The 26,386-nt window shown below is 39.1% G+C and overlaps 1 protein-coding gene across 2 annotated transcripts in view; it reads right to left on the minus strand.

Moving 5' to 3' along the window:
* Positions 1-26,386, minus strand: part of fibcd1b (fibrinogen C domain containing 1b) — a 120,060-nt gene that overhangs the window by 58,584 nt on the left and 35,090 nt on the right. For both annotated transcript variants that reach the window (XM_026173349.1, XM_026173348.1), the window contains 2 exons: positions 23,636-24,115; positions 9,353-9,512 (listed from right to left, as the gene is read on the minus strand). In XM_026173349.1, coding sequence (XP_026029134.1) covers positions 9,353-9,512; positions 23,636-24,115 — 640 coding nt within the window. The remainder of the gene's footprint in view (positions 1-9,352; positions 9,513-23,635; positions 24,116-26,386) is intronic.

A 26,386-nucleotide genomic window follows, 5' to 3' on the forward strand; every position in this document is an offset into this window, starting at 1 on the left:
GAGCGGTTTGATCAGAAACCCTGCTGCATGCAGGGACGGACTTCAGTGCTGTCAGTTTTGCATTCATATATCTTTGAAAATCTAATATGTTCTTTTGGGAATATAGAGCAAACAGTACTGACATGAATTATTAAAACATTCACACCCATATGGAAAAGATGTACAAAAAGATGTACTCAGTTTGAATTTCAGCAGTTTGTCTTCACCATATCTACATGCCTAAATGCACTGAGTTGCTGTTATATGATTGGTTATATGAATATTTGCGTTAAAATGTGGTTCAACAGGTCTGTCTAGTACATGTACTACATATGCTTTTCTGTTGCTTTTCAACATGAGAACTTACATATGGGCACACAGCCAGTCAAAGATCACTTTTTGCCTAAAGACTGCATGTAAATCTATTAAATCTAACATAAAATATGTGCACACACAACTTTTATAGTATCTGGTTTTAACATTTAGTATGTAAATCCAAATTTTTGGAGTTGGACTTAACCACCACAAGAGTTACTAATGCTAGTAATAATAAAAATAATCAATGTAGTTAACGAGTATGGGTGGTTAGGTGGGAAAAAAATCATTTTTTGATGCTCTGTGGTGCTGTTTTGCTGTCTATCCTAGTTTAGATGTTTTTGCTCCACACACAGGAAAAAAAAACCCAAACAAACCCCAAAACAATCCAAAAAAGAAGAAACACTGATTTACCACCGGCAGCTTTGATGTACTTTATCTTGACAGTAACTCTAGGGGTTAAAAGCAGTAAAACCCAGCATCAAACTGCATTTCAGGATTTCACAAGCTTAATGTAGAGCATATTTATAGTCTATAAGCACATGTAAACATACCATTTAGCTATTTTGAAGCCTACTGGTTCACAGCATTGTGCCAAACTCTACTTTTGAAATTTCTGGGAGCACAGGTGCAGGAGCAAAGCAGGTGGAGCTGGATGCAGCTTGGAAGAGAGGCTGAATACATTATTACTAGGAGGAATGTGGAATAAGCAGATGGAGTCAGGGTGAGCTTCAGTAATGACCGGTCACATGTGCGTCCCTCTTCCTCTTCAAGAAATAGATCAAATAATAAGAGAGAAACAGGAGCCTACCATGAACATATCTGCAACATGTTAAAAAGCGAAGAGCAATCATGTCTTTTTTTTTTTTTTAATTACCTCCTTGCTCAAAAAGATCCTGTATCCTCTGCATTTCTCTTTGCTTTTTAACATGTTGCAGTGAGCTTGCATAAAAGGATGGATTCAGTTGGAAATGAGTTTTTTTTGTTGTGCTGGTACCTCTTGTAAAACTTTTTAATGAAGTTATGGGATAAGATCAGAAAAGCTATACTGCATTTATCCCAAATTTGGAAAAAAAACAACAACAAATTTTTAATGACACCAGTTTAAAAATTAATAATTAATTGACAATAAGTAATCTAATTTGTTCTGCAGCTTCTATACAAAAAAACTAATTCCAAACATTTCAGACCTGAATTTCTGGCTCCTTCTTTTGTGTATGACTTAGCAATACGCACGTAGCGTGGCTAGCATTACTTTTATGATAACCATTATTATTAGATGGTAAATTTACAGTTAATGCAACTTTAATGAATAATTATTGTATTCCTAACAATAAAATTGTAATAAATGCCAAAGTTAAATGGTTTTAACGTCATAATTTATGTGTATTCTCAATTTTTCCAAATGTAAACATTGTGATCTTGTGAAACTTCAGCAGAGACCTGTGCTATGAAGCAGGATTTGTATCAGGCAACATTTATGTTGCAGACCTAAACTGCATATAAGAGCTCAGTCTTGGGAAATCAGTAAGAAATACAGATTCTGACCACCAACTTTACCCTGCTTTTTCTCTGGTTGCTGTTAGTAATTTTCAAACATTTTTGTTGTTCTTTGAGCCTTATCATATGATCCCATTTCAATACCTATTTCAACTTATGCCAAACTGGAAGGCAGTCTAAGCTTATGTTTAAATTATGTTTTATTTTATTAATTTTTTTTCACTTGCTCTCAGACCTTTAAACACCACTGGGGCTGTAGCTGAAAGAATAATGTTACAACTGTCTTACATACATCTAAACATTAATTTAATGGAATACATAATTGTAATCTGTCAGATTCCCCTGTGTCTTAATAATGGAGCTGCAGTACTGATAAGTCTATTAACTTACACAGCCTGCAATTTGGCTGGCTTTCCTTGCTACTAACATGTAAGACTTTATTAATATAGCAGTGCTTTTTCCATTCTTAAGGACTAAAGTGCTAAATGCACATGAACGTTCACACAGCACTGTTAATACACTGCTTTGTTTTATTGTCATATTGTAGTATTGTAGTTTGGGACTGTTATATGCTGCCAAGACTACCTCTTTCATTTGAATGAGCTCCATTTTTGGACTGACAAACAAGGGCTTGATAACTGCCTGTGTGTAACTGCTTAGCCTGATAAAATATATTAGGGTTAGTGAAGCCAGGATAAAGAAAAGATATCCTTGGTAATGTCGAACTTTCTTCACAGCACACCCCTCTGGAGATTATGATGCTAAACCAAACAGTAAGTGGAGGTGAAAGTAAACAGCAAGTGAAAACAAAACTAAACACTGAGTGAAGCAGAAGCAGGAGTGAAGCAAATAATCTTGGTAAATACACTACACAATGTTTTGTCTCTACAAAGACTTGCACACATCAGTTACCACTCTACAATAACCACCTGGACCATCTTCTACCAACCAAAATTTAATAAGTTAGTAACTTTTAAAGATGCGGTTTTATTGTTTGTTAACAGAAAAGAACTAGGAACTAAAGTTTCACTAAATTTCAACTTCCCACTATTAAAATCCTGCACTTTTTTTTTTCTTTTGAAAATTTGTCCTGTTTGTAAAAATATCAGAAGTCGTCTTGCACACTGCTCTAGATGATTAGTCTGCAGAGCATGGAGTCTGCCTCTGTAGAGTGACATTTAGAAAAATGCTTAACACCAGTCTTAATTAATAAAGTTCCTAATATGTCATGCTTTCAAATTATGCACAGCAAGTCTGAAATTAGCAACTGTAGATCATTTCTGCTGCAGTGCGATGACTACTGGTATTAAGTTGGTGAAAGATGCCGCGCTCATCAACTGCAGTATCAGTATGTACATTAATTTGAGACTACGGTTCACCATATTACATATTTAGATGACAGCGTAGGCTGAAAAACTTCCTCGGTGTGAATAAAATACTATACTGCATCAAATACCAAGATGTGCCACCATCTGAAAGAGGTCACATACAAAGAGGTTTTTCTTTTCTTTCATTTTCTTCCTTGTCACCAAATAGGCACAGATTTAAAAGGAAAAAAAAAGACTAATGCCTGTTTAAAGTGACATAAAAAGCACGGAAAAATGGAGCCTCAAGCTTAAACATCCTTTCAAAGAATCTAGTCGGTTCAGTATGTGAAGCTCTGTCCAGGGTGCTGAACCCTGAAGCTGGTCGATCAGTTAGCATGAATGCCTTTTCTACTCTTGACATTTGTATAGCTACAAGTTAAGCACCATTAAAACAGGTTTCTGTGAAGCACTATGTGTGAGTGTGTGTTTTTAACTTGAAAAATACACAAAAATTTCACATCGCAATAAATTAAAAAGCAAATAACAGACAGACGTTCTTTTAGGTCTTTCCACTCCTGTAAAATTCTTAATATAGGGCAGGCGGTTTTATTTTTAATTATTTTTGATTTTGCCATTATTAGACAGTGCAGTTACAGACAGGAAAGCAGGTAGAGAGAGATGATGGGTGAGTGGGTGGGGAAAGAAACGCAACACAAGGCTCCATGTCAGCATTAATCCAATCCAATCCAATTTTATTTATAAAGCACTTTAAAATACCCAGCACAGGAACAAAGTGCTGTACAGAAAATAATTTAAAACAATAGAATAACAGAAAACAGCAAATAAATAAATAAAACACATAAAACATAAAATTAAAACAGCCCTATATTAAAACAAAAACAAGATAAAACAGGATCGAATCACCTAAAAACAACTGAAATAAAAATAAAAACCAACATCTCACGTGGTGTCAAAGGTGGGTTTTCAAGAGTGACTTAAAAACAGATAAAGAACTGACCTGTCTAATCTCTAAAGGAAGCTCGTTCCACAGTTTTGGAGCTGCTACAGCAAAAGCACGATCTCCTCTAAGTTTACGCCCAGTCCTGGGTACATTCAGGAGCAGCTGATCAGCTGACCTGAGAGAGCGGGTGGGTGTATAAGGCTGTAGCAGCTCAGAGAGATACGATGGGGCTAGGCCATGGAGGGCTTTAAAAGTAAATAAAAGAATTTTAAAATGAATCCTAAAAGAAATGGGCAGCCAGTGAAATGAAGCTAAAACAGGGGAAATGTGCTCAAACTTTCGAGTGCCAGTTAAAAGACGAGCTGCGGCATTTTGCACCCTCTGTAGATGACTAATATGTGAAGCGCTGACCCCAATATAAAATGCATTACAGTAATCCAGCCGAGTGCTAACAAAGGCGTGGATCACTGTCTCAAAGTGCTGCCGTGGCTTTATTTTTCCCAGCTGCCTGAGGTGAAAGAAGCTAGATTTTACCATCAAACTTCAGATCACAGTCCACTTTGACCCCCAGGTTTGTGACAGTTGGCTTAACATACTGGGCCAGGGAATCTACATACACATTGGGGGTCTCAGTGGGGCTACCAAAAACCATCACCTCTGTCTTTTTATCACTGAATTTAAAAAAGTTAACAGACATCCAAGTCTTAATGTCATTGAGACACTGAAGTAATGGCTGTGTAAGGTATCTGCCTTTTTTCTTTAGTTAAAAAGAAAAAAGTTAAACCCGAGATTCTACAGTTTAGCTTCCCAGCATATGGCTGCCTGCTCAACCTGTGAACTAAACCAGTGCTATGGGATTTCTAAGCATGTATTTTAATTATCTTTACTCTGCATTTATACTCTATACCTTGGCGCTATTAAAAAGAGGTAGACTATAACAGACGTTTTGTGCTTTAAGATGCTTTGATGTCAAACTGTCATTGCCTACACCCTTACAGGCAATGACAGTTATGCGTTATGGTACGCTATTATTCCAATTTTAAGACAAGCTGCTGCTTTTTTTAACAGGATCTAACATATATTATGTTATGGGAAAGATTGTAAGAATGGATTTGTTGGAAATACACACACCAGAATTTTTCTGGAACGCTCATCCTAAATGATAGATGAAGTAAACAGGAGTAATAAACAAATTAAATAATTCTCCTGTATTCCCTTATATCAGTGGGACAAAGAATAGTACATTCAGGCATGAAGCATATCTGCAGACTGTATTCTTCTTTCTTCCAAAAAGCATGTGAGTCCCAAAACACAAAATGTTTTTTTCCAACATAAAAATGTATGCACATTTTAAATTGGCTTTAAACTTTTCTTTTAGCAAAAAAAAAAAAAAAAAAAATCTTGCATTGGTAAATTTTATGCAAAGTGGTGAAATTACTCATGTGGAAAACTATTAATAATGAGCGATAACGCGTGACAAATATTTGACTGAACTCAACACCTGTTTTTAGGCTCCACCGTAAGAAAACTGGAGAGAGGCAGCAGCCTGCGAGCTACTCCAGCAGGCACAACAGGGCTGATGTAATCATCACTACAACCCCGTACTGGATGTAAACCAGAAACGGAATTAGGAAAAACATATACCTTGTACATGATGACTCCTTAATTTGAACAGGCATAATCACAGTAACGCAAATACATGTACAATTTAATATGATGGAAGTTATCGAATAAATAGCACCTTGTGGGTCTTATTTTGACTCTCTCTCTTTGACTCTTTAGAGTTTGAAAGTATTTTTCCTTCAAACTGAGTGGGGGGAAATCTATGCGTGTCACGGCCGAGGCCGCCTCAAAAGGGAAAGGACTCAAATGCTCGTAAGTAGTTTCAGTGACAACTTTTGTTTTCTCAGTAAGTGTTCACAATCAGGAAAACTGGGATGTGACTTTAACAAGTGCTAAATGCCACAATTAAACCAAAAGGGTTTTAAGCAGCCTGGGCTAAGAAAGCAATCTGGTTGTTGGTCTGTGGAAACAGCTGTTCCGGGGATTGGGCTGGAGGGAGAGTCAAACTGGGTCCAGGGCAAGGGTCAGAGTCACTGTAAATAGAGTACAGACGTTCAGGTATGGTTCGGGAGAGATACGGGCAAGCTATTCGTTCTGAATCTTCCTTAGTACTGCGTACTTGCCGTGGGTGGTCTGTAGTGGCATGAAGGGGTGAGTGGGCCAGGTGAGTGGTCCGAAATTACTGGCGTTGAGGCAGGGAGGCAGGCAGGTGAGTCGGGTGAACAGCCCGTGGGACTGTCAGGAGGTCCAGCGTCCGGATTGGAGCTCTTTGGCGGAGATTTGTGTCTGGCAACTTGGTGCGTGGTAGGGTTAGCTGAGAATCTGGCGAAGAGAGGTTGAGTGTGCTGGCCTTATGAGTCCCCGGCTTCATTACCCACAGGTGCGAGCAATCAGCAGAACACTGAGGCCCCTCCCAGGGGTGGAGATGCCGGCTCGGTGGGAGACACAGGACTATGACAATGCGGCTCATAAATTGACTAATGATCTCCTGACTGAATAGGGGAATTTAATGTTTTTGTCTCGGATGTTGTTGCCATTAATATATAGCCAGGAGACAGTAGATTAAAGCCAAACTGAAGTGTATTACATATTGTTGGATGACAACTCTTGCCATCATCATGAAACAATATACTGGCACACTGGTTAAAACCTTCGGCGCCATGGACAGAGCCTTAGCGCGGCGTCCTCTGAACTGAACCTTGAGTTGACTGTGAGTTTCTGAGTTTTGACTATGAATTTTGTCACAGATTAAATTTTAAAGAATATATAATGTTTCCAATAGTGTTATTCAACCTAAAGACCTGCTTTCCAATTAACAGTGACGCTTAAATGGATTCCAGATCAAATTGATTATAACTGTTAAGTATTAGTATTTATATTAAATGTATTATAGATACATTTGTAAAATGCGATACATTAAATATAAAAATTCTGAACATCGTTGACCCACTTACCTAAAATATAACAGTATATATGTTATATTTGTAAAAATAAATAAATATGGTACTTGGATTTAATTTAGAAACCCATCATCAGCATCAAGGAGAACTTACTCAGCTGCAACAGTTAGGTTGATGATGTTACAAGCCTGCAATATATTAATATTAAAGTATATAATAAATATACTAAATATTAGTCATGACTTTTTTATAAAGCATTCTAGAGCATAAGCAAAACTTGAACTTCAAAATATCCCTTTGTTATGCAATTCCTAGACGATGCCTACTTCTTTATGTCTACAGATTTATGTAAACACCTGCACCTTCTCAAATTGTACCTCTAAGACACAAATGGTTGCTCTTTTATCCTGGCATCGTACCCGCTATACACGGGCAGCTTTCAATCTGTGACCTTGGCTACCTAAGACAGCGCAAATCCAACAGGGGGATGCCACTGGGTGTACTATGCCTGGTTGAAAGCCTTCCAATGGGATGATGCCTCAGGCCCTTCTCTGCCTTTCAGCAACACAGCCCGGTGGCCATGCAAGTCATCTCTCATGCTGAGAGCGAGAAAAAAAAATCCACATCTCTACCAAGGCCAGTGGATAATGTGGATGAGGTGGATGAGATGTAGCTCAGAGAAACATATTGATATCACGAGGAGATGCTGGATTGAATAAATATGTGGGAAGACCGATGGTAGACGCACGTCTGTGGAATAAAATTTTGATGAATGGTGGAGATGGAAGAAGAGAAGGACTGATCGTGACGGGGAGCAGAATAGAGTTTGAAAAGGTCAAATGTGTCGATGTATACATTACATATACAGAGAAAAAGGTAAAAACAGAATATAAGAAAAAGAAAACCTTACATACACTCAACAAAAATATAAACGCAACACCTTTGTTACTGCTCCCATTCCCCATGGGATGGACGTAGAGACCTAAAATTCATTCCAGATACACAATATAACCATCCCTCCCAAACAGTGGTCACAAATCAGTCCAAATGTGTGGTAGTGGGCACATCTGCCATATTGAGATAATCCATCCCACCTCACAGGTGTGCCACATCAGGATGCTGATCTGACATCATGAGTAGTGCACAGGTGTACCTCAGACTGCCCACAACAAAAGGCCACCCTGGAATGTGCAGTTTTGTCTCACAGCAAAATGCCACAGATGCCACAAGCAATGAGGGAGCGTGCAATTGGCATGCTGACAGCAGGAATGTCAACCAGATCTGTCGCCCGTGCATTGAATGTTCATTTCTCAACCATAAGCCTTCTCCACAGGCGTTTCAGAGAATATGGCAGCACATCCAACTGGCCTCACAACCACAGACCTCGTGTAACCACACCAGCCCAGGACCTCCACATCCAGCAGGTTCACCTCCAAGATCGTCTGAGACCAGCCACCCAGACAGCTGCTGGAACAATTGGTTTGCACAACCAAACAATTTCTGCACAAACTGTCAGAAACCGTCTCAGGGACGCTCAACTGCATGCCCGTCGTCCTCATCGGGGTCTTGACCTGACTCCAGCTCGTCGCCGTAACAGACTTGTGTGGGCAAATGCTCACATTCGATGGCGTCTGGCACGTTGGAGAGGTGTGCGCTTCACGGATGAATCATGGTTCACATTGTTCAGGGCAGATGGCAGCTGAGAATGTCCCAGTTCTTGCATGGCCAGCATACTCACCGGACATGTCACCCATTGAGCATGTTCGGGATGTGCTTGACCGGCGTATACGACAGCGTGTACCAGTTCCCACGAATATCCAACAACCTCGCACAGCCATTGAAGTGGAGTGGACCAACATTCCACAGGCCACAATTGACAATCTGATAGACTCCATGCGACGATGTGTTGCACTGCATGAGGCAAATGGTGGTCACACCAGATACTGACCGGTTCTGGGTCCCCAGACCCCCAATAGCGCAAAAAACTGCACATTCCAGGGTGGCCTTTTGTTGTGGGCAGTCTGAGGTACACCTGTGCACTACTCATGATGTCAGATCAGCATCCTGATGTGGCACACCTGTGAGGTGGGATGGATTATCTCAATATGGCAGATGTGCCCACTACCACACATTTGGACTGATTTGTGACCACTGTTTGGGAGGGATGGTTATATTGTGTATCTGGAATGAATTTTAGGTCTCTACGTCCATCCCATGGGGAATGGGAGCAGTAACAAAGGTGTTGCGTTTATATTTTTGTTGAGTGTATAAGAATCCAAGCCCACAGGACAGATACATAAAGTCCAACCATGCTTCATTTCTCTTACCGTTGGAGCAGCCCTTGAAGCGGGCACCTCTGACTGGTGCCCTTTGTAAGTCAGCCTTGACACGTGCCTTCAGACCCACATTCTCCTTCTGCATGGCATTAAGAGCATCACTAACCGAGTTCACTACCTTCACCATGTTGATCTGGCTGTCTGACAGCAGCTGCAACACACAAACAGGGAATGACAGAGAAAAACACTTAAATATATGTTGCGTTACACTCGTAATTACAATGCAAATGCACACAAGCCAGTCGTCTCTATTTACTTTGAACATTTTTAAACTGTCTACTCTGCACATTGCTTCAGACCATTTCCCAAAGCTTTCCGAGGGTTTTTTACTACCTCCTAGACAGCCAGGCTTCTTCTACCTTTTTGAACATGTCATACACATTACTGTTTAGATATGCATAGTAAAACTGAATGTGAGTCTTAAAGTAAAATGTGGTTCTTGAAGTTTTCATAAAAGAAATCTGTTTTGGACCCTCTTAAGGGCTGGAATTTATTCGGTTATAAACAATCAATTGAGCATAACATTAGTTCTGGCAAGCTGCAGAGTTGAGCTCAGCCAGCAATCCCCGCAGATCAGCTGATGTCAGTGCCAGCCAACATTAGCTGATATGGTAAATATAAAATGATTAATGCTATTTAAGCCTCATCAACCTGCATACAGGCAAGCCCCTTTGCAATCCCACTTCCACCTTCATGCTCAGTGTCTTTAATCTATCTTTGCCTCCTGCTTTCCATGTCCATAAATGGAAGGGGAGGAGGTGTGTGCTCTCCCATACTTAATCTTTCTACAAATGCAAATAGAACAGCTGGGGAGTCCCAGAACAGAGCCATACCTCCAAATATGAATTAATGCATATGGAATAGCAATGCTACTTAGACTGTTTCCTGACAGAAATGTATTTACACTCTGGCAGCATAACAAACCCCTCTTCAGAAAAGTGTGCACTGTCAGTGGTTTCTGCACTGGATTCAAATACCATGTGAAAACAATACACGTACTACACATTATCTGGAAGGCAGGAGCTAACCAGGTGCAGAGTCCAAGTGCAGTAACATAATTTATCCTCAAATGAAATAATGCCATTCCCTTTAATCTCCTCATATTTGTCAGTACAACTATAGATACAGCTACATAAGGAAGATTTATGAATTTCATCACTACCAAAGTGGACTGAAGAGTCTACACTGTTCCAAAAAATAGTAATGTCAAATGATTTTACTGTGTATTTTACAGTTGTGTACTGTTTTTCTAGAATATCATTACATTTACATAAGTAGACTGTGATCTGACACGTCAAATGTAAAATAACATAACATCACTGTAAATGTAATAAAACACAATTTACTTGTTTGTTAAATATATTTTGTTGTACATATGCATATTTAGATCGTAAAAATACATCCAGAAATGTCTCCCATCATGCCTTGGGACATGTGCTGCTGTTTAGATGTTCTTGTTCTACTGTTTATGGTTACGTTACTTTTAACTGTTATCTTGAATGTTGTGTTTACGCCGTGGTGCAGAGTCACTGACAGTTGTTGTTTTGTAGAGAGAGTGCTGTACCATGAGTGACTTCTGTTGTGCTGTTGTTGAACCTTGAGGCACATTGTAGCACCGGCAAGTGTTTTAATAAGGAGCTCCCCCTACCAGCTTGGGGTTAAATAACAAGCTCAATCTCTCTCTGTGAGCTACTTTGTTAAGATTTCTCTGCATGCCACAATGTAAAACATTGCACGGACACGCTGTGCTAATTTTATATTTTGAAAAAAGAAATGTAGAGGTAGGAATTGCAATTAATATAAATAACATGACGCTAAGCATTGGCCAATGAATGTGAACTAACAACAAGGTTGTGGGTAACGCTGCGACCGTAGGAAAAAACTCTAATATGAAGGCATTTTACTGTGCATTTTACAGTAATGCTCTGTTCTTCCAGAATATCATTAAAGTTACGTAAATAGACTTTAACTTCACATTTTGAATGTAAATTAACGTTAAATCACTGTAATGTAATACAACATAATTGTCATGATTATTAAATGTATCTGTCTGTACATATGCATATTTAGATTGTTAAAATACATTCACAAATGTATCATGATTTCACAAATATCTGTCCGTTATTTGAAAGATTGAACTGTTGAATTCAAATGTAATGCTATGGAAAAGTATATAACATGATCCCTATAAGCTTGTGTTACATCACATAAGTATTATTATCGTTGCTAGTTAGGCCGTTCATGGCTCAAGAGTTGGCAGTTCGCCATGTGATCAGAAGATTGGCGGTTCGCGCCCCGGCTCGGACACTCGCCGTCGTTGTGTCCGTGGTCAAGACTCTTCACCTACCGCCTACTAGTGATAGCCAAAGGGGCCGATGGAGCGATATGGCAACCTCGCCTCTGTCAGTCTGTCCCAGGGCATGCAATCAATTATTATTTAAACCAACTGCTAACTGTATATTTCTGTACATTTACGTATTATGATTCATATTTCCACATTCAGTGACCTTGTTTATAGGTAATTTCATTGTTTGATCGCGTAAAAATGTTCCTAATTTAATGTCTAAAAGCACTTGGAAAAGGCAGAATCCCATGTCAAATTAGCGCAACAAACTCTATTTTCATTATTGAAAATAACCGTATTTTTATGGAACAGTTATTTTCTGTTATTTTACGGTCGTATTTTGGCGCCCCAGCTGCCGGAATATTACCATTGTTTTAGGATGTTTTTTTAACAGTGTAGCTTTGAAAGATGCATTTATAATTACCCGCTTCATAAACCCAAACTAAAATGTTATATTCTCTGAACTTTTCCAATGTAAAATCAATGTTACATATGCAGACTTTGAAATTCCTCCTTTGTCTTCTCAAGGATGATCTAGATGTTATGGTTGAATATTTCTAGCAGTCCAATTTCTATAATTGGGATTCGTATGTTAAATGCAAGACTCGATGTATTTTACCACGTTCATGTTGGCTCTTTTCCAGGTTGGACTCAGAATATGTGTTGGTAATGCTTCCCAGCAATCAACTATGCTGTGAAACACAAAGAGCCCTGTGGGAAGGATGCTGATGAATATGTATGCTAGGACTTGCAAAGATCAGTGTAACCTCTCTGATCTGCCACGGCCACATACCTGCAGCCCTTAATGTGCTTTTCATTGCAGAAAGGTTGTTTTCACACATTGCCCTAGTTGGCCAAAGTGTATGCACAGCCAGGACTTAAGCTCCATTTGAGAACACTGCACACTATATTGTGCAGACAGGAGAAATAGTCTGGCTGTTATTTGTACACGGACACAATCCTCATCTCATTCCCTCTCTTTCATCTTACCTGTACCCAAATGCACACATGCACACCCACAAACACACACCGAGACCTGCAGTGTTCAAAGACATGTATAGGGGATTCAGAATCTTCTATCAAACGTATGTCTGTGCAGCTATATTTGGGTCCTAAAACTGCATTAGCTAGAAACCCCAGTGGCCATTCCCTGCCCTCAATAACCATGCAACACACCTCTGAGGCACAGCAACCTAAAATGAAATAATATCACGGTGACACTGGGGGTTTAACTCACGCACAAACACAACACAAAGTTGCAAACAAAAAGACACATTTACATGCATGCCTCCATGTCAGTGCAAAGAGGACGCATGCCTTTTGTTCAATGAAACTTTTTAGACTTTCCGCTGAAGCCACTAAGTCATACTTACTTTGATATAATTCGGAAAGCAGATTTTAAACATCTGATATCTCAGTTTGTCAAGTGCTTTACAATCCCAGTTGACTCTGATTGAATTAGGAGTACATGGGCTGAAGACCTCGGCGTTCCTCTGTCTGAGGACCAATGGTCAAACTTTTTTACCAATATTCAGAAAGGCTCAATAAACGCCAGATATAAATTAATCCAGTTTAAAGTCATTCACAGATCACATTTTTCTAAACTTAAACTTAACCGGATCTATAATTCTGTGTCCCACTTATGTGATACAAGTAATATCGGTGAAGGTTCCCTTGCACATCTATTTTGGCATTGACCTGTCTTGAAAGCTTTTTGGAGCCAAATTCTTACGTGGTTTTCAAACCAATTTAGGAAAAAAGTACCACTTGATGGTACACTGGCTATACTTGGATCATTTGCATCAATCAAATCTTTTTCCTTTTCACAAAAACAGATAATTACAATGGGCATGCTGGTGGCAAAGAAACGTATGCTTTTACAGTGGCGGTCTTCTTCGGCCCCGTGTTTTAAAAGGTGGCTTAATGAGACGGTGTCTGTGGCCAGGGTGGAACAGATAAGTGATAGAAAGGGGAAACTGGCGAGTTTTTGTATGATTTGGCAGCCATTTCTAGAATTCTTAAAAATGAACTGCTCATAATTCATGCCTCACACCCCGCGTGAATTTTCTTATTTTATTTTATTTTATTTTACTCTTTATTTAGTTAATATTGCTATATTTTTTCCTCCTCTTTTTTCTTCCTTTTTCCATGCTTATAAGTTCACAAATGCTAAATGTAGTAATTGTCCTAAGTTGAATCTGTATAAGCATGCTGTGTTTAATTTAAAAGCAAAAAAAAAAAGAAGAAGACGCATGCCTTCCATACAGGTATCACTTACTCTACACCTAGACTAGATACAAGAAAGACAGTTTGATGTGTACAACTGCAAGTGCAGGGACAGGTCCGTACTTACTTCGACAATGATGCAGCTTGTAATTTTGCCTCTGTTCACCACTAGAGTGGATTTGAAATCAAATGTCAAGATGTAATCGACGTGCAGACTTTCAGCTTTAATTTAAGGGCTTTAACAAGTATACCAGACCTCAATTTTAAAGGGGCTGAAAAGCAATTGGTGAATTTACTGACAAGGAGATTCATAGCAAAGTAAGGTCTGTCCCTCATGATCCTATGCCAAATTAAACAGACTAGTACATGCCCATGCTACAGTACTGCTGGGCCTGTTTGCACTGTTGGCTGTAAAATTTATATGATGTGACCCTTTTTATATTTTATAAAGTGTTGAAAAATTCGTGATTTTAGCCGGCTGCTAAGCAGTTGCTAGGCAGCATGATGGTGTCATAATACCTGATGTAGACAAAACCTTCAGAGGTCTAAGATGAACCTGTGTGGCAAGTTTGGTTGGTCAGCTATTGATTGTCTAGAAGGAGTGTGTGGACAGACAAAGACTTTATATATTAAGAGCTAGAATTAATTTAAAGATTTGAACTTGATTTGGTGACTGGTGACAGGTACTATCAATACGAGGTCCAAAGAAACCACAGGGAGGGAAGTTAGGCCATTATTAGGGTGAAAAATTCAGAGAGACAGCTAAATAGCCAAATTCTTAATAAGGCTTGAGAGATTGTTATTTCAGGGTCACAGAATTGTTTCTTTGGTTAAGAATAACCCTTTTATGATATTGAGTCAAGTCAAAAAGGTCGGCTTGGACATGGCTAGAATATGTTTAAAAGAGTGTGTGTAGTCTTTGGATGAATAAAACTTGTATCAGAATGATGGGAAGCAGAACCTATAGGGATGGAAAGAGATCTAATGATGTGAAGCATACCATATTATCTGTCAAACATGGTGTGAAGGCAATCTTATAGCATGCAAATGTATGGTTGCCAATTGAACCTGTGACTAAAATATATTTATGATGAAACTGCTTCTAGAAATAGCAGGATAAAGTCAAAGGTGTACTGGGCAATGCTCAGTCAAATGCTGCAAAACTGATCAGGCAGTGCATTCTGAATGTTTTAGACCAATTCTGAATCACTAGAAGGTCAGTAGATAACAACATTAGATTATTAGGGGTAGGGAGAGAGGTGTTTTGGTTTTCTGTCTCTTACAGAGAAAGGAACAGACACCAGACGAGGTCACAGAGATGCGAGGATCCTCCGTAGCAGAGTCAGACACAGTGACTGCCGAGACATCAACTGGGTCCAAGGGTCATGGCGTTTGGGCTCCAGCTAGTCACCACAAAAGGATGGATCCCATAAACACAGCAATAACCATGAAGGGGTTGGCGGAAATCCGGGAACACCAGACCAACGAAGTTCGAGAGGCTTTTGGGAAACAAGGGGACACCTTCCTGTTCCTTTTTCTGGAGAATACACAGATCGTTGTTTGAAATCGGGGCAGAATAATCCCCTGATCTGTGTTACGACTGAAGGGTTGTCTAACCCCTAAGGTTGAAGAATTAAGAGCAGAGGATCACCCAACTGGACGACACTGGTAGCTGCAGCAATAGAATAAAGGCTGAAAGCAGTGGGAGACAAGGAGAGTGTCATCTGGACCTGCTACTGTTGGAATCCTAGTTTTTCTTGCATCTGAATTGCGCAAACACAGAGGTCATCCCACATATGGTTCGCCCCTCAGGGGGACAAAGGACCTCAGGAGTGAGAAGAGATGAACCCGGCCACACTGGGCTACAGGGTGTTTGTGAGGTCATTATTCTAATGACCTCATCAGGGGGAATTGTAAAATTATGATATTATTTTATGCCATGTTATACCCCTAATTAAAGATTGTGAATTATTATGTAGTTTTAGTTTGCATTATTCTCCTGAATTAGAAGAAGCTGATAACTATTGCATTAGTTAAACTGATTTGCATTACATTAAATTGCTGACTTGTTGTGAATGAATGATATTGTTTTATGATGCATTATATTGCTGAGTTATAAGAAATACTGTTTGCAGAAGGTTATTGTCTAATTTGTCTGAGTAGAAGAGAACAGAGTGTGCTGGAGTTTTCTGCCCCATTTCAGCAGGAGCAGATAAACAGGGAGCCAAGGTCGTAGCTCAGGCGCTGTGTGAGAGAGAGCATGTGAATGTTTAGGCTTTTTATGATAAGGTGGAGGCACCAGAGGCTATAAAAGTTTGAGCAATGCTCCACCATTTTGAGATTTTGAGGCTGTCTGCATCAGTGTCCATCTCCCACGTGTGTGATCATTAAATCATCGTTTGACTCAACCCGGCCGGACCAGTGTTGTTATTGTGGTTTTTTCTCTTGTCTCCATCCCCAATATTTGAACCTTAACACAATACAAATGGTTAATGACCCAAAGCATATTGCAAAAGCAACCCCAAGAGTTTCTCAAGGCAAAGAAATGAGATATTCTTCAGTAAGCAAGCCAGTCACCTGATCTTAAACCAATGGCTCGAGCTTTTCAGTTCAGTTCAAAGAGACCTACAAACACACAGCAATGGAAAGTGGCTGCAGTTCTTCTCAACAGAGGAAACAGCATTTGGTGATGTTAGTTGGTTCATGCAAAGCAATTCTTTACTTTTGTGAAGGAGGGCTAGTTACTTTAGAGCCTTTAAAAATGAGGGATTACATATAAAAATGTCAGTAACATGTAAAAGTTTAATGGAATACTTTTGTTAAACCCGTTGAATTAAAGCTGTAAGTCTGCACTTCAAGCACATCTTGATTGTTTGACGACAAACCCATTGTGTGGTCAGAAAAATTCATTTTTAAAAATGAGAAAGGTAGGGAAATTATCAAAGATTTGAGTTACCCTGTAAATGTTGTTTTTGTGCACATTTAACATTATTACTGGTGTTGTCTTTAAAAGTTAATTGTGTTTGTTTGTACGTACCAAAAACAGAGGATTGTCTGTGGTCTTAATGCTAAGCCTTGACTGACACATCAATTAGGATCATGAAGTAATTACCTCTCATTAGGCAGCCTTTGCACAGTCTTACAAAATCAGTTACACCACAGCACTCAACACATGGAGCCTTGTTTCATGAGTCAAGGTTAAAGTCAAATTGTTAGTAAGTGTTCCTATTTAGAGCTTAACACAATTCAGACGATAATGTGCAGTGCACTCGCACTCAAAATCAGCTTCTTTGCTTCTCACCATCGATAAAATCCACTCTCATCTGATGCTTTGTTTCTTAAAACTGCAAACTTAAATGCTGACCTGCTGAAACTTTGTGGCAAAACACAATAAAGAGTCCGTTCTCATCCCTGGGGTGCCGAGTCACAGAACAGAGAGGCACAGCAAGGCTAGAAAGGGCAATTACAAAATGTCATTTAGTCACCATCTGCATAATATGACATCTTCACTTCACAAAGTCACCCTCTTCTCCTTTTGCAAATTAGAAATAATTTAAACTCTCAGCCATATCTGTCTATTCCGAACCTCAGATATAATTTCAAACAGGTCTAAAATGCAAAAGGAAAACATTAAGATTTTGTTTTGCGCTCAAGCGGCGTAATCAGTGACAGTTCATTTGCAGACAACCGGGGTAGTATACAAATGGTTCCACAAAGTATTTCCAATGAAAAAGGAAACACCTGTAACTTACTGTAACACATCTAAGGCGCATAATCATTGTCAGCTGTAATTTATGTTGATACCTTGTCTGTGAATTGTCTGTCATTCACAATCTACCATTTACTATACTATAGTATGGGAAATAAGTGTGTTAGCATATGATGTGTGCAAATGTTCAATTAAAAGTTTATGCGTAAGTAAATTAATGTAATCTTGCGTATCATATTGTACATGTGTACTTACTACATATCTTTAGTTAACAGGCCTGTGAGTTTACGGTGTGAGAAAGTACTTGTCCCCTTTCCTGTTTTTTTTTTTGCATCTTTGTCACACTTACATATTTCAGATCATTAAACAACTTTCAATATTAGACAAAGATAACCCATGTAAACACAAAAATGCAGTTTTAAAATAATCATTTTATCTTTTAAGGGGGAAAAAGTTACATATACTTTTCACAGATATGCCAACATCTTATGTGAAAGCAATTCAGCAGTGCTTAAATTGACCATCAACAAGGGCTTGACTTAATTCGCTGTATTAAAGTGTTTCATAAATGTTAGGCCGACCTCTTCCTATCCTGTATCCATTTAATTAAACAGTCAGCGATTCTAGATATATGAGGCCTCTGAAGCAAAGAAACGATGAATAAAAGATTACCCTGATGATTGAGAGAGCCTTCATACATAAACAGGATGTTTTCATATCAAATATGAGTAATATCTGATAAGGATTTAGATTTTTTCTATATGTAGCTTGCTGTTGGGGTGGAGTGCAAAGAGCCCAGCTATGCCATTAAATCACTGTTAATGAAATAAAGACGTGCAATGGCTCTTCAACATTTCTCTGCTATACTTGTCCTAAGTCTCACTTGCGAAATAGGCCCACACATGCATAAATAAGTACTGCATTTCATTTCTGTCTCAGAGTTGTTTTCCACAGTCCTAGAAATTCATGATGTCTTGTGTTTTGTTACAAAATATTAGATTTAACAAAAACAGTCATCAGTTCTAATTTTAATCCACTGAATTAAATGATCCCATTCATGTTAGAGGCAAATGACCTATTGTTACTGACTGTATTTTGGATATTTTTAAAAGCTTAATATGGTATATTAACAAATTTCCCACGTGTGGGACTAATAAAGGTTATCTTAGCATTTGTATTGTTTCAATTATTTCTTAAAACATACATTTTCCTTATTCCTTTTAAACTGTTAATTGCAATTGATTTTTTTATGAAGTCATCAATACCTACTGTTAATAGAGCATAGTCACACAGACCAAGAAACTGGTTGGTAACTGTAATCTATTAAATTAATATAACCCCAGTCACACAGGCTTAGAGACCAGTCAGCGACCCCCTGGAAACCAACTTTTCCTAGGAAAATGTGCATTCCCCAACCGGTTAACAAGTGGTGGGAACCAGTTGCTTGCTGTAGTGCTGTAGCTCAGTGAAACTGGACACAAAGATGCATATGCACACCTACTTGCTAAGCAGTTGTGAAACTATAAAGAGTGTTATGCAGGAAATGAAGGCCATTTTGCCTTCAAAGTAAAAGTTGCTCTTTTATGAAACATGTTGGCTTCAGGAGGAAAAGAAAAATGTTTATTATAAAAGAAAACAGTTTGTATTTCCAGTTTAAGTTGTGGTTTTTTTTTTTTCAAATTTCACTACAGCTCAGTTGTTAGTTAACGCATATTCATGAGAAGTTAAGTGTCATCTATGCAATTTGTGAGAGACCGAATCACAAGGAGGATTTTAGTGTGGCGCCTTCTTTGTAGCTGATTTGATCCAACGACAGCTGGCAGCCTTCCACAATCAATAAACAACCAATTACTAGTCTTAGTTTTACTGATTGTGACTGAGGCTTTAGCTTTTCAAGCTCTTTAAATCTTATTTCTGGCAGAAAATATTAAACTCCTCAGCTATTTACAGTACTTGCATCAACTTTAATGAACATCTTGAGCAATACGGTTTTCTATTGCTGAGTTTTGCTTGTCAACAACATTAAAATTCCACAGGCACATAATTCAGTTTAAACTGTGACCTGTGGTTCAAGGATATCAGCAAGTCATACTCTTCCTTGTTGCTTTTTCCTCATTGAGTTTTTGCAGTCATATATTGTGCCAAACATTATATTTAGGCTCATTTTGTGGGCGCTGGAGTTCTGTTAATGGGCCATAGCCTTCAGTTTTTACGGTTACTTTGTACATCATAGCTTATGCACAGGGCTGCCACTGCTGGTCAGATCTAAAAATAAAATACATTAAAAATGTTTAATGTAATTCATACCGCTGCTGACAGGTTCTAACTTAATACAAAAAAAAGATTAATGGAGACAACCCCTAACGGTAAGAACACTTCACAGGAAATAAAGATCTACACTGCAGTAGTGTGAGGGTGTTGCACTGGAGTGCTTTGGGACTTGGGTAATTTACAATAAGAACTAAAAAGTTAGCTTGACTTTTGGTCCCTGCGGTAACCAGAAGTGTAATCTTCAGTTACAGCGTACAACTATGTTATATAAATGACAGAAGGCAAAATCAGTGAGTTGGCGCTTGAGAAAAGGGTGCAAGAATATTAAGCACTATAGTTATATTTTTTAGTACGTAAAGCTTAAACCTACAGATAAGTAATTTGGTGTGACACCTTTATGTGTATGTGTAATAAAGACCTAAATAGAAATGTAACCTTTCTGACAGTATTCATTCTGGCTTGTTATAACATCATAGCATTGAGGCTGGTGAGGCCACACCAATGAAAGTAATAAATCACATGTGTCTGAATGAAGCTGTAGCTAGAAGTTATAGGCATCACCTCACTGCATATGTGAATTTCAGCAATGAAGCAAACTGGAGTCCACCAGGGTTCTGTTCATGGCCCTTAAATATTTTCCAAATGAATACTCACTGCCGTACTCTGAACAAGTAAGCAACTGGGTTGTCAAAGAAAAATCACCTCTCAGATACTAATGGACGACCAGTTTAGATACTAATTTATGATAGTCTTCTCTTCCTCCAGCTAACGGACAACTTCACATAGCACCACCGTGGGCAGTGAGGCGCACAGCCCCTCCCCTCACTGGCAGCTGAAGTAGCTGAGGCTCATAACACTGAGTTACTCTTCATGAGGAATTCTGAGAGGTCAGTAAAGCTCCCATTTCAACAACACTGAAGTATTAAATAGTTATCATTAACGTTAACCTGGCTGACGGACACGTTAATTTTACTCATTTCACCATTCGCAACTGCCTGACAGTAACATTAGCTGTCTTTTATCATTAAGGTAGCTGCCAAAGGCTACAGCTCAGTAATAAAACAATAATGTTAACATTGGAGCCTTGGCAGCTAACATTATCATTCCTGCCTGTCTGTAACATTAATAGAGAGTGTTAATTTAACAGGGTACCATGATTATTTGTGCCTAAAAACAACAGAAACAGTGGCACATATCCTAACAACTGTATTTGATCAGCAGCAAAAATATGATGCTAAATGGGAATGGGTACTGAAATCTGATATTAAACAGGCTCCAGGGCAAAACGATTTAAGTATCAGTAAGCTCCAATGTTATCTGTATTATTTTCAATACTGGAAAAAATTAAGAAAATAGATTTACTATTGGTACATAAAAGTTATCTTTCACATTTTATCTGACCTCCTCTGTTACTGATTAAGCCATTAATCCAAGGCATTTCCCCTGTTCCCTATCCTGAGGACAGTTGTCTCTTTATCTCTCTCAGAGCCTGCATGTGAGGGGCGAGGGGAGCTCTGTCTCGCACATACCACACAGATCCTGGTCTTTGTGCAGATGGAGGAGAGAATGAAATGCTCAAAAGTGCGGTTGCACTTTGCTAGAGTCGATGCCGACAGTGTTGTCACAAATGCAACAGATCTTTTGCTTGTAAAGGTGGGAACATGAGAAATCTGTCAAAACATTCAGCAAAAGTGTTCAGAGGCAGAACTGCAGAGTTTTCGACTGCCTAGCTTGTAGTTCATCTGCTCTTGCTCCAGATGTGTTATGCTAGCAGCCTGTTATGCACGCACATCTAAATAATCAGTTATCTAAAATGTGAACATGGGCTAATGAACAAAGTGTTATGGATATGTGCATTCATTATCAGGTGGTCAAAACGTCATTGCTCACAATTCTAAATCTTAAATTCCCAATTAAAGTTTTTAGATTAGAGTAACACTACAGCACAGTAAACGCTGTCAAATTTAGCTACGTTTTTCAAATTAAGGAAAGAAAATTGAACTAACGAGAAGTACCGCCTGTGTTCTGCTGGTGCTGAAACCTGACCATGAGCTGGATGTATTGCCTCATTGCTATATCCCTATATTTCACGAGCCTTTCCCATCACAGTGATTTATTTGGATGCAAATACGGGGGCTTTGGCGTACCTTTCTATTTGAGGCTGCAAGCACTTACTGTGAAAAATGAATGTCAGTTTTTCAATGATCGAAAAAGATTGGTCCTAAACCCGCTGCAATCACATTTCCCTGTACATCAGGTGATGTGGAAGGGCCTCTCCCTATGTAGCTGGGTGAAACTGTTCTTCAGGGGGCTTGCAGTGCACACAGAGCCATTACTAACACTGGCACAGTCAGCTCTGTGTCATCGTATAAATCAGACGTCTTGGCCACAGGTGGCCCATAGATCACATAGTCACACCACAGTGTCAGGCAGAAACAGCGGATGTGCGCACCACATGCCTTGCTTCCAAAGAGGAAATCAATCACTTGGACTGTCTAAGCTGCTAGTACCACCTCCACTTAGCCTCAGTACCCACTGCACGATGCCACCCACACCAGAAATTAACAGGAGCAAAGGCAATGGACCGTTTTACGTTCTCTTTGTGTGCTCAATCAGCACCCATGTTTTCTTAGCCAACAGGTCCAGAGCAGACTCATCTAGGGAGTTTCTGGGTGATTTTTATACAATGTTGATCTGTGAGCTTTAAAGGTCTGGCTTAACAAAAAAAGAAAAGAAAAAGAAAAGAAAGAAAAAAAAGAAAAAGAAAGGGGGACTGGCAGAAGCAGAATGAATTCAGTAGTTTGAGCTATATGGCTGGCAGCTATGAAATCTATTTACTGCAGAGTAGAGAGACTGAGCCTGATGGGCCAAAATTAAAAGACCATGTAGTGTGAAGATTCTCCACGCACATTTGGGAAATGTATCATCAATAAATCAATGTGGACAGTCGAAACTAAAAGGTGTCTAATTATGTTTACATCCAATGCTCAGTCTGACTTACACACTGGGAAACATTATGTTGTTTTACTGCATTAATGTGCAAATGTGTTTGCTGTTTCTTGAAACATGATGGGCATTTTCTTCCCCCCGTGACCTCGTCTTCAAACACTACAGTGAGCGAGTTGTACCCAGTGGAACATGAGCCCTATTTGCACTTCAAATTAGCTGTTATTTGGCTTTAACAGTCTAAAAAGAAATTGACACAGTCTACTTGGCATTTGATTAGTCAGTGATGGTGTTTGGATTCTCTAGTCGGGAAAAGGAAGTAACTAAATAACACCAGAAAGTCCAATGCTGTCTCACGCTCCTGAAGGTGGTGTCACAATCGATACATATTGATAGATGTGTCACAATCCAGTCCTTGAACACCTCAGTACAGTACTTAAAGTCAGGACTTGGGTGTTGCCCAAGGGTTTAGGAGCATTGCTTTAAATACAGTTCACAAATTGGTTCATTGATTAAGAAAACAACAACAACAACTAAACAAACAATCAAATCAAAACTGATAGTTTTCCCACAAACTGCATGAATTTCCCTTTCTTCTTAAGAAATAAAACCCTTTCTAATCTTCTATGTGCCAAAATAAGTACAAAAAAATTGAAGATGCTTACTACTCTGGATGGTTTCATATATTTATACTTCAACTAAAAGCTGTGATGAAAGAGGTATTGATCTTTACATCACACTGAGGTATAAGGAATGTTTCTCTGCTTATGCGTCTCACCTGTATGAGGCGTCCCTGTTCCGTTTGCAGTGTGTTAAGGTCTTGCCCGAGGCTGCTCTGCCCCCTGCGTAGAGATTCATAGTCCATTTTCAGTTGGCCTGCGTGGGCTGACAGCTTGGCCACCTCCTCAGCCAGACTGACAAGCAGAGCCCGATCCTGTCCTTTCACAGACTTCAAGTCGGAGTCGTGGTCGGTCAGTGAGTGGAGCAATGAGGTCTGCACACCCTCCAGTCGCATAAAGTTACTGTTGTAATCCGGACAGTTGGGGTCAATGAAGATGTTAATGCGAGAGCCATCGCCTCTCTCAACAGTGACCAGGGCATTGGCTTCATCCTGGTTGGTAGAAATGTGGGGTAGGCCATCAGACATGGGTGGAGCCTGATAGTGATTCATGAAAAGGATGGTGCCAGTTACAGTGACAGCCAGCAATACAGCCACGAAGAGAAGGATAGTGCAGAGCAGGTAGCTGCAGCTCATCCTCTGTAAGTCAGAAAGAAGAGAGGGAGAAAGGTAGGCAGAGAAAAGGTATGTTTTAGAAAAGTAAATGCAATTACACCAAAAATGACATTTAAAAAAAAGCTGAGTTATTCAAAAAGAAATGACTTTCTTCAATCACCGGGGCCATAGTTTTAAGTAATGTAACCATATTTCCGTGATAAAGTGTAGTTTTGAATTATTTATGCAGCAAAAAAAAAAAAAAAAAAGATCCCATCAACTGTCGGCCTTATTAAAACTCAAAGAGACAATTTCTGTCCAAAGACCCTGCTTATCATTGGAGTGGTGATGCAGTGTGGGGGAGGATACTAGCCTCATACATGTCTGGAAACCACTCAGGGACCTGAGAGCTCCTTCTTTTCAGTTCTAACATGGAGAAGAAAACAAGAAAACATGAAGAAATTGGAGCTACTGAGAAAGAGTAAAGCAAAGACGATGTGGACGGCCAGTCGGATGCAAATAAATGAGCAGAAACCACTTAGAGAAAAAATGGAGGAACTGTACCGGTAACATAGTCTTCAATAATTGGGCTATAAAATGTTTTTTTATGATGGCCCACTTAGGTTAAGCAATGGATAGGAGAAAGCACTATGGCCCGCCTATATGAATGATTAATAGTTCCTAGCTCCCCAATATCTTTCTAACAAATGAATCACCAGTTGATGTCTAAGTGATTTTTGTTTTTTATTTTCTACAGTCTGTATTTTTTTTTGTTCTCAATGACTGTATGTGGGCTTTGGTTTATGTTAGCATGTGAAAGTGAGAGTGAGCACATTAATATGTAAATTGGCTGTACAAAGCACCGCGAAGCACACTAATAGACAGCTAATGGCCTGCTTTACGAGAGAGGTTTACAGTTCTTTTAATGTGAGGAAAATCAATTGTGTTGTGCAGGAAGTACTCCTATCAACTTTGTTTACCCACAGTCTTTGGATAGAAGACATAAAACGTTGTTACTGCCTGGATATGTGCAGGTGTACATGGGATGCCAATTTTGTAAACCTGAAGCACACAAGACACACAACCAATATGACTACTTCAACCGCACTTGGCTTATTTTATTATTTTCTTTTTAATTCCTGTCTCCAGTAGAATCTGTTGATTACATTTAGTGAAATTTCATGAATCATTGCTTACTAAAGCACCTTAATGTGGCTTTTGTTTTTGAGATACCATTCACATGTGTGTGATCACTGTCGCTGCAAAAACTCTCTTGCGTTAATTTTTTTAAAATGAGTTGCTGTACAGATGTAATGATAAACAATGTTGTTAAAACTACTGACAGCTAAAGTGTCAGAGGGTACCAGGCCTCCATACTTTCTAATACCCAATTTGATTTAGCATCAGAGGGATGGGATGCTTCAGAACATGCTATAAGGCATCATCCTACAGGGCATGGGCAACCATGCCCTGACAGGTAAAAATGATGAGGATCTCAACATTAGTAGGTTAAGGGTGTTAACTGGTGTACAGGTATGGTAAAAAGAAAGTACACCCTCTTTCAATAGTAAGGTTTTACACATTGGGACAAAATAAAAAAGTCCATAGCAGATTTTGAAATGGGAAAAAAGATGCTCTCAGATGAACAACATGTGACATATTTCACTATGACATTATTTATTTAACCAAAAATTAGCCAAAATGCAGGAACTGAAAAAAAACAAAAACTTTTACTGCTTTAAGAGGGTAAGAAGCAATCAGGTGCTGCTAATCAAATACACTTGATTAACTAATCATCAAAAAGTGTGAGCACTTGAGTAAAAGCAGCAGTTTTGTGGGTCTGAGGCATTCAGGTGTTTTAACACAAAGCCAAGGAAGAAAGACATTAGCAATGATCTTTAAGAAACAGTTGCTACTTCATTACGGTCTTATATCCTCCCCATTTGTTTGGGAAGGTAATGAGCCTATTTCCAAAGGACCACAAAAAACCAAAGCGCTACATCTCAGACTTTTTAAGCCTCAGTTAGCTCAATAAATTATAATGCTCATAGAAAAAAAAGGTTACATTTGCAAAGCTGTTTCCTTTGGACACACAAGATGAAAGTGGAAATTTTTGGCTTTAATGCACACCAATATGTTTGGCAAAAACCAAACACAGCATGTCAGCATAAACACATCAAGCCAGCTGTCAAGCATGGTGGTGGAGGCATGTTGATTCGGACTAGTTTTTTTTAGCCACAGGACCTGAGCACTTTGCAGTCCCTTAGTTAAATGGTAAATGGACTGGTTCTTATATAGCGCTTTTCTACTCTATCC

Source organism: Astatotilapia calliptera, chromosome 7 (genome assembly GCF_900246225.1).
Source record: "Astatotilapia calliptera chromosome 7, fAstCal1.2, whole genome shotgun sequence".
NCBI classification, from domain to species: Eukaryota; Metazoa; Chordata; class Actinopteri; order Cichliformes; family Cichlidae; genus Astatotilapia; species Astatotilapia calliptera.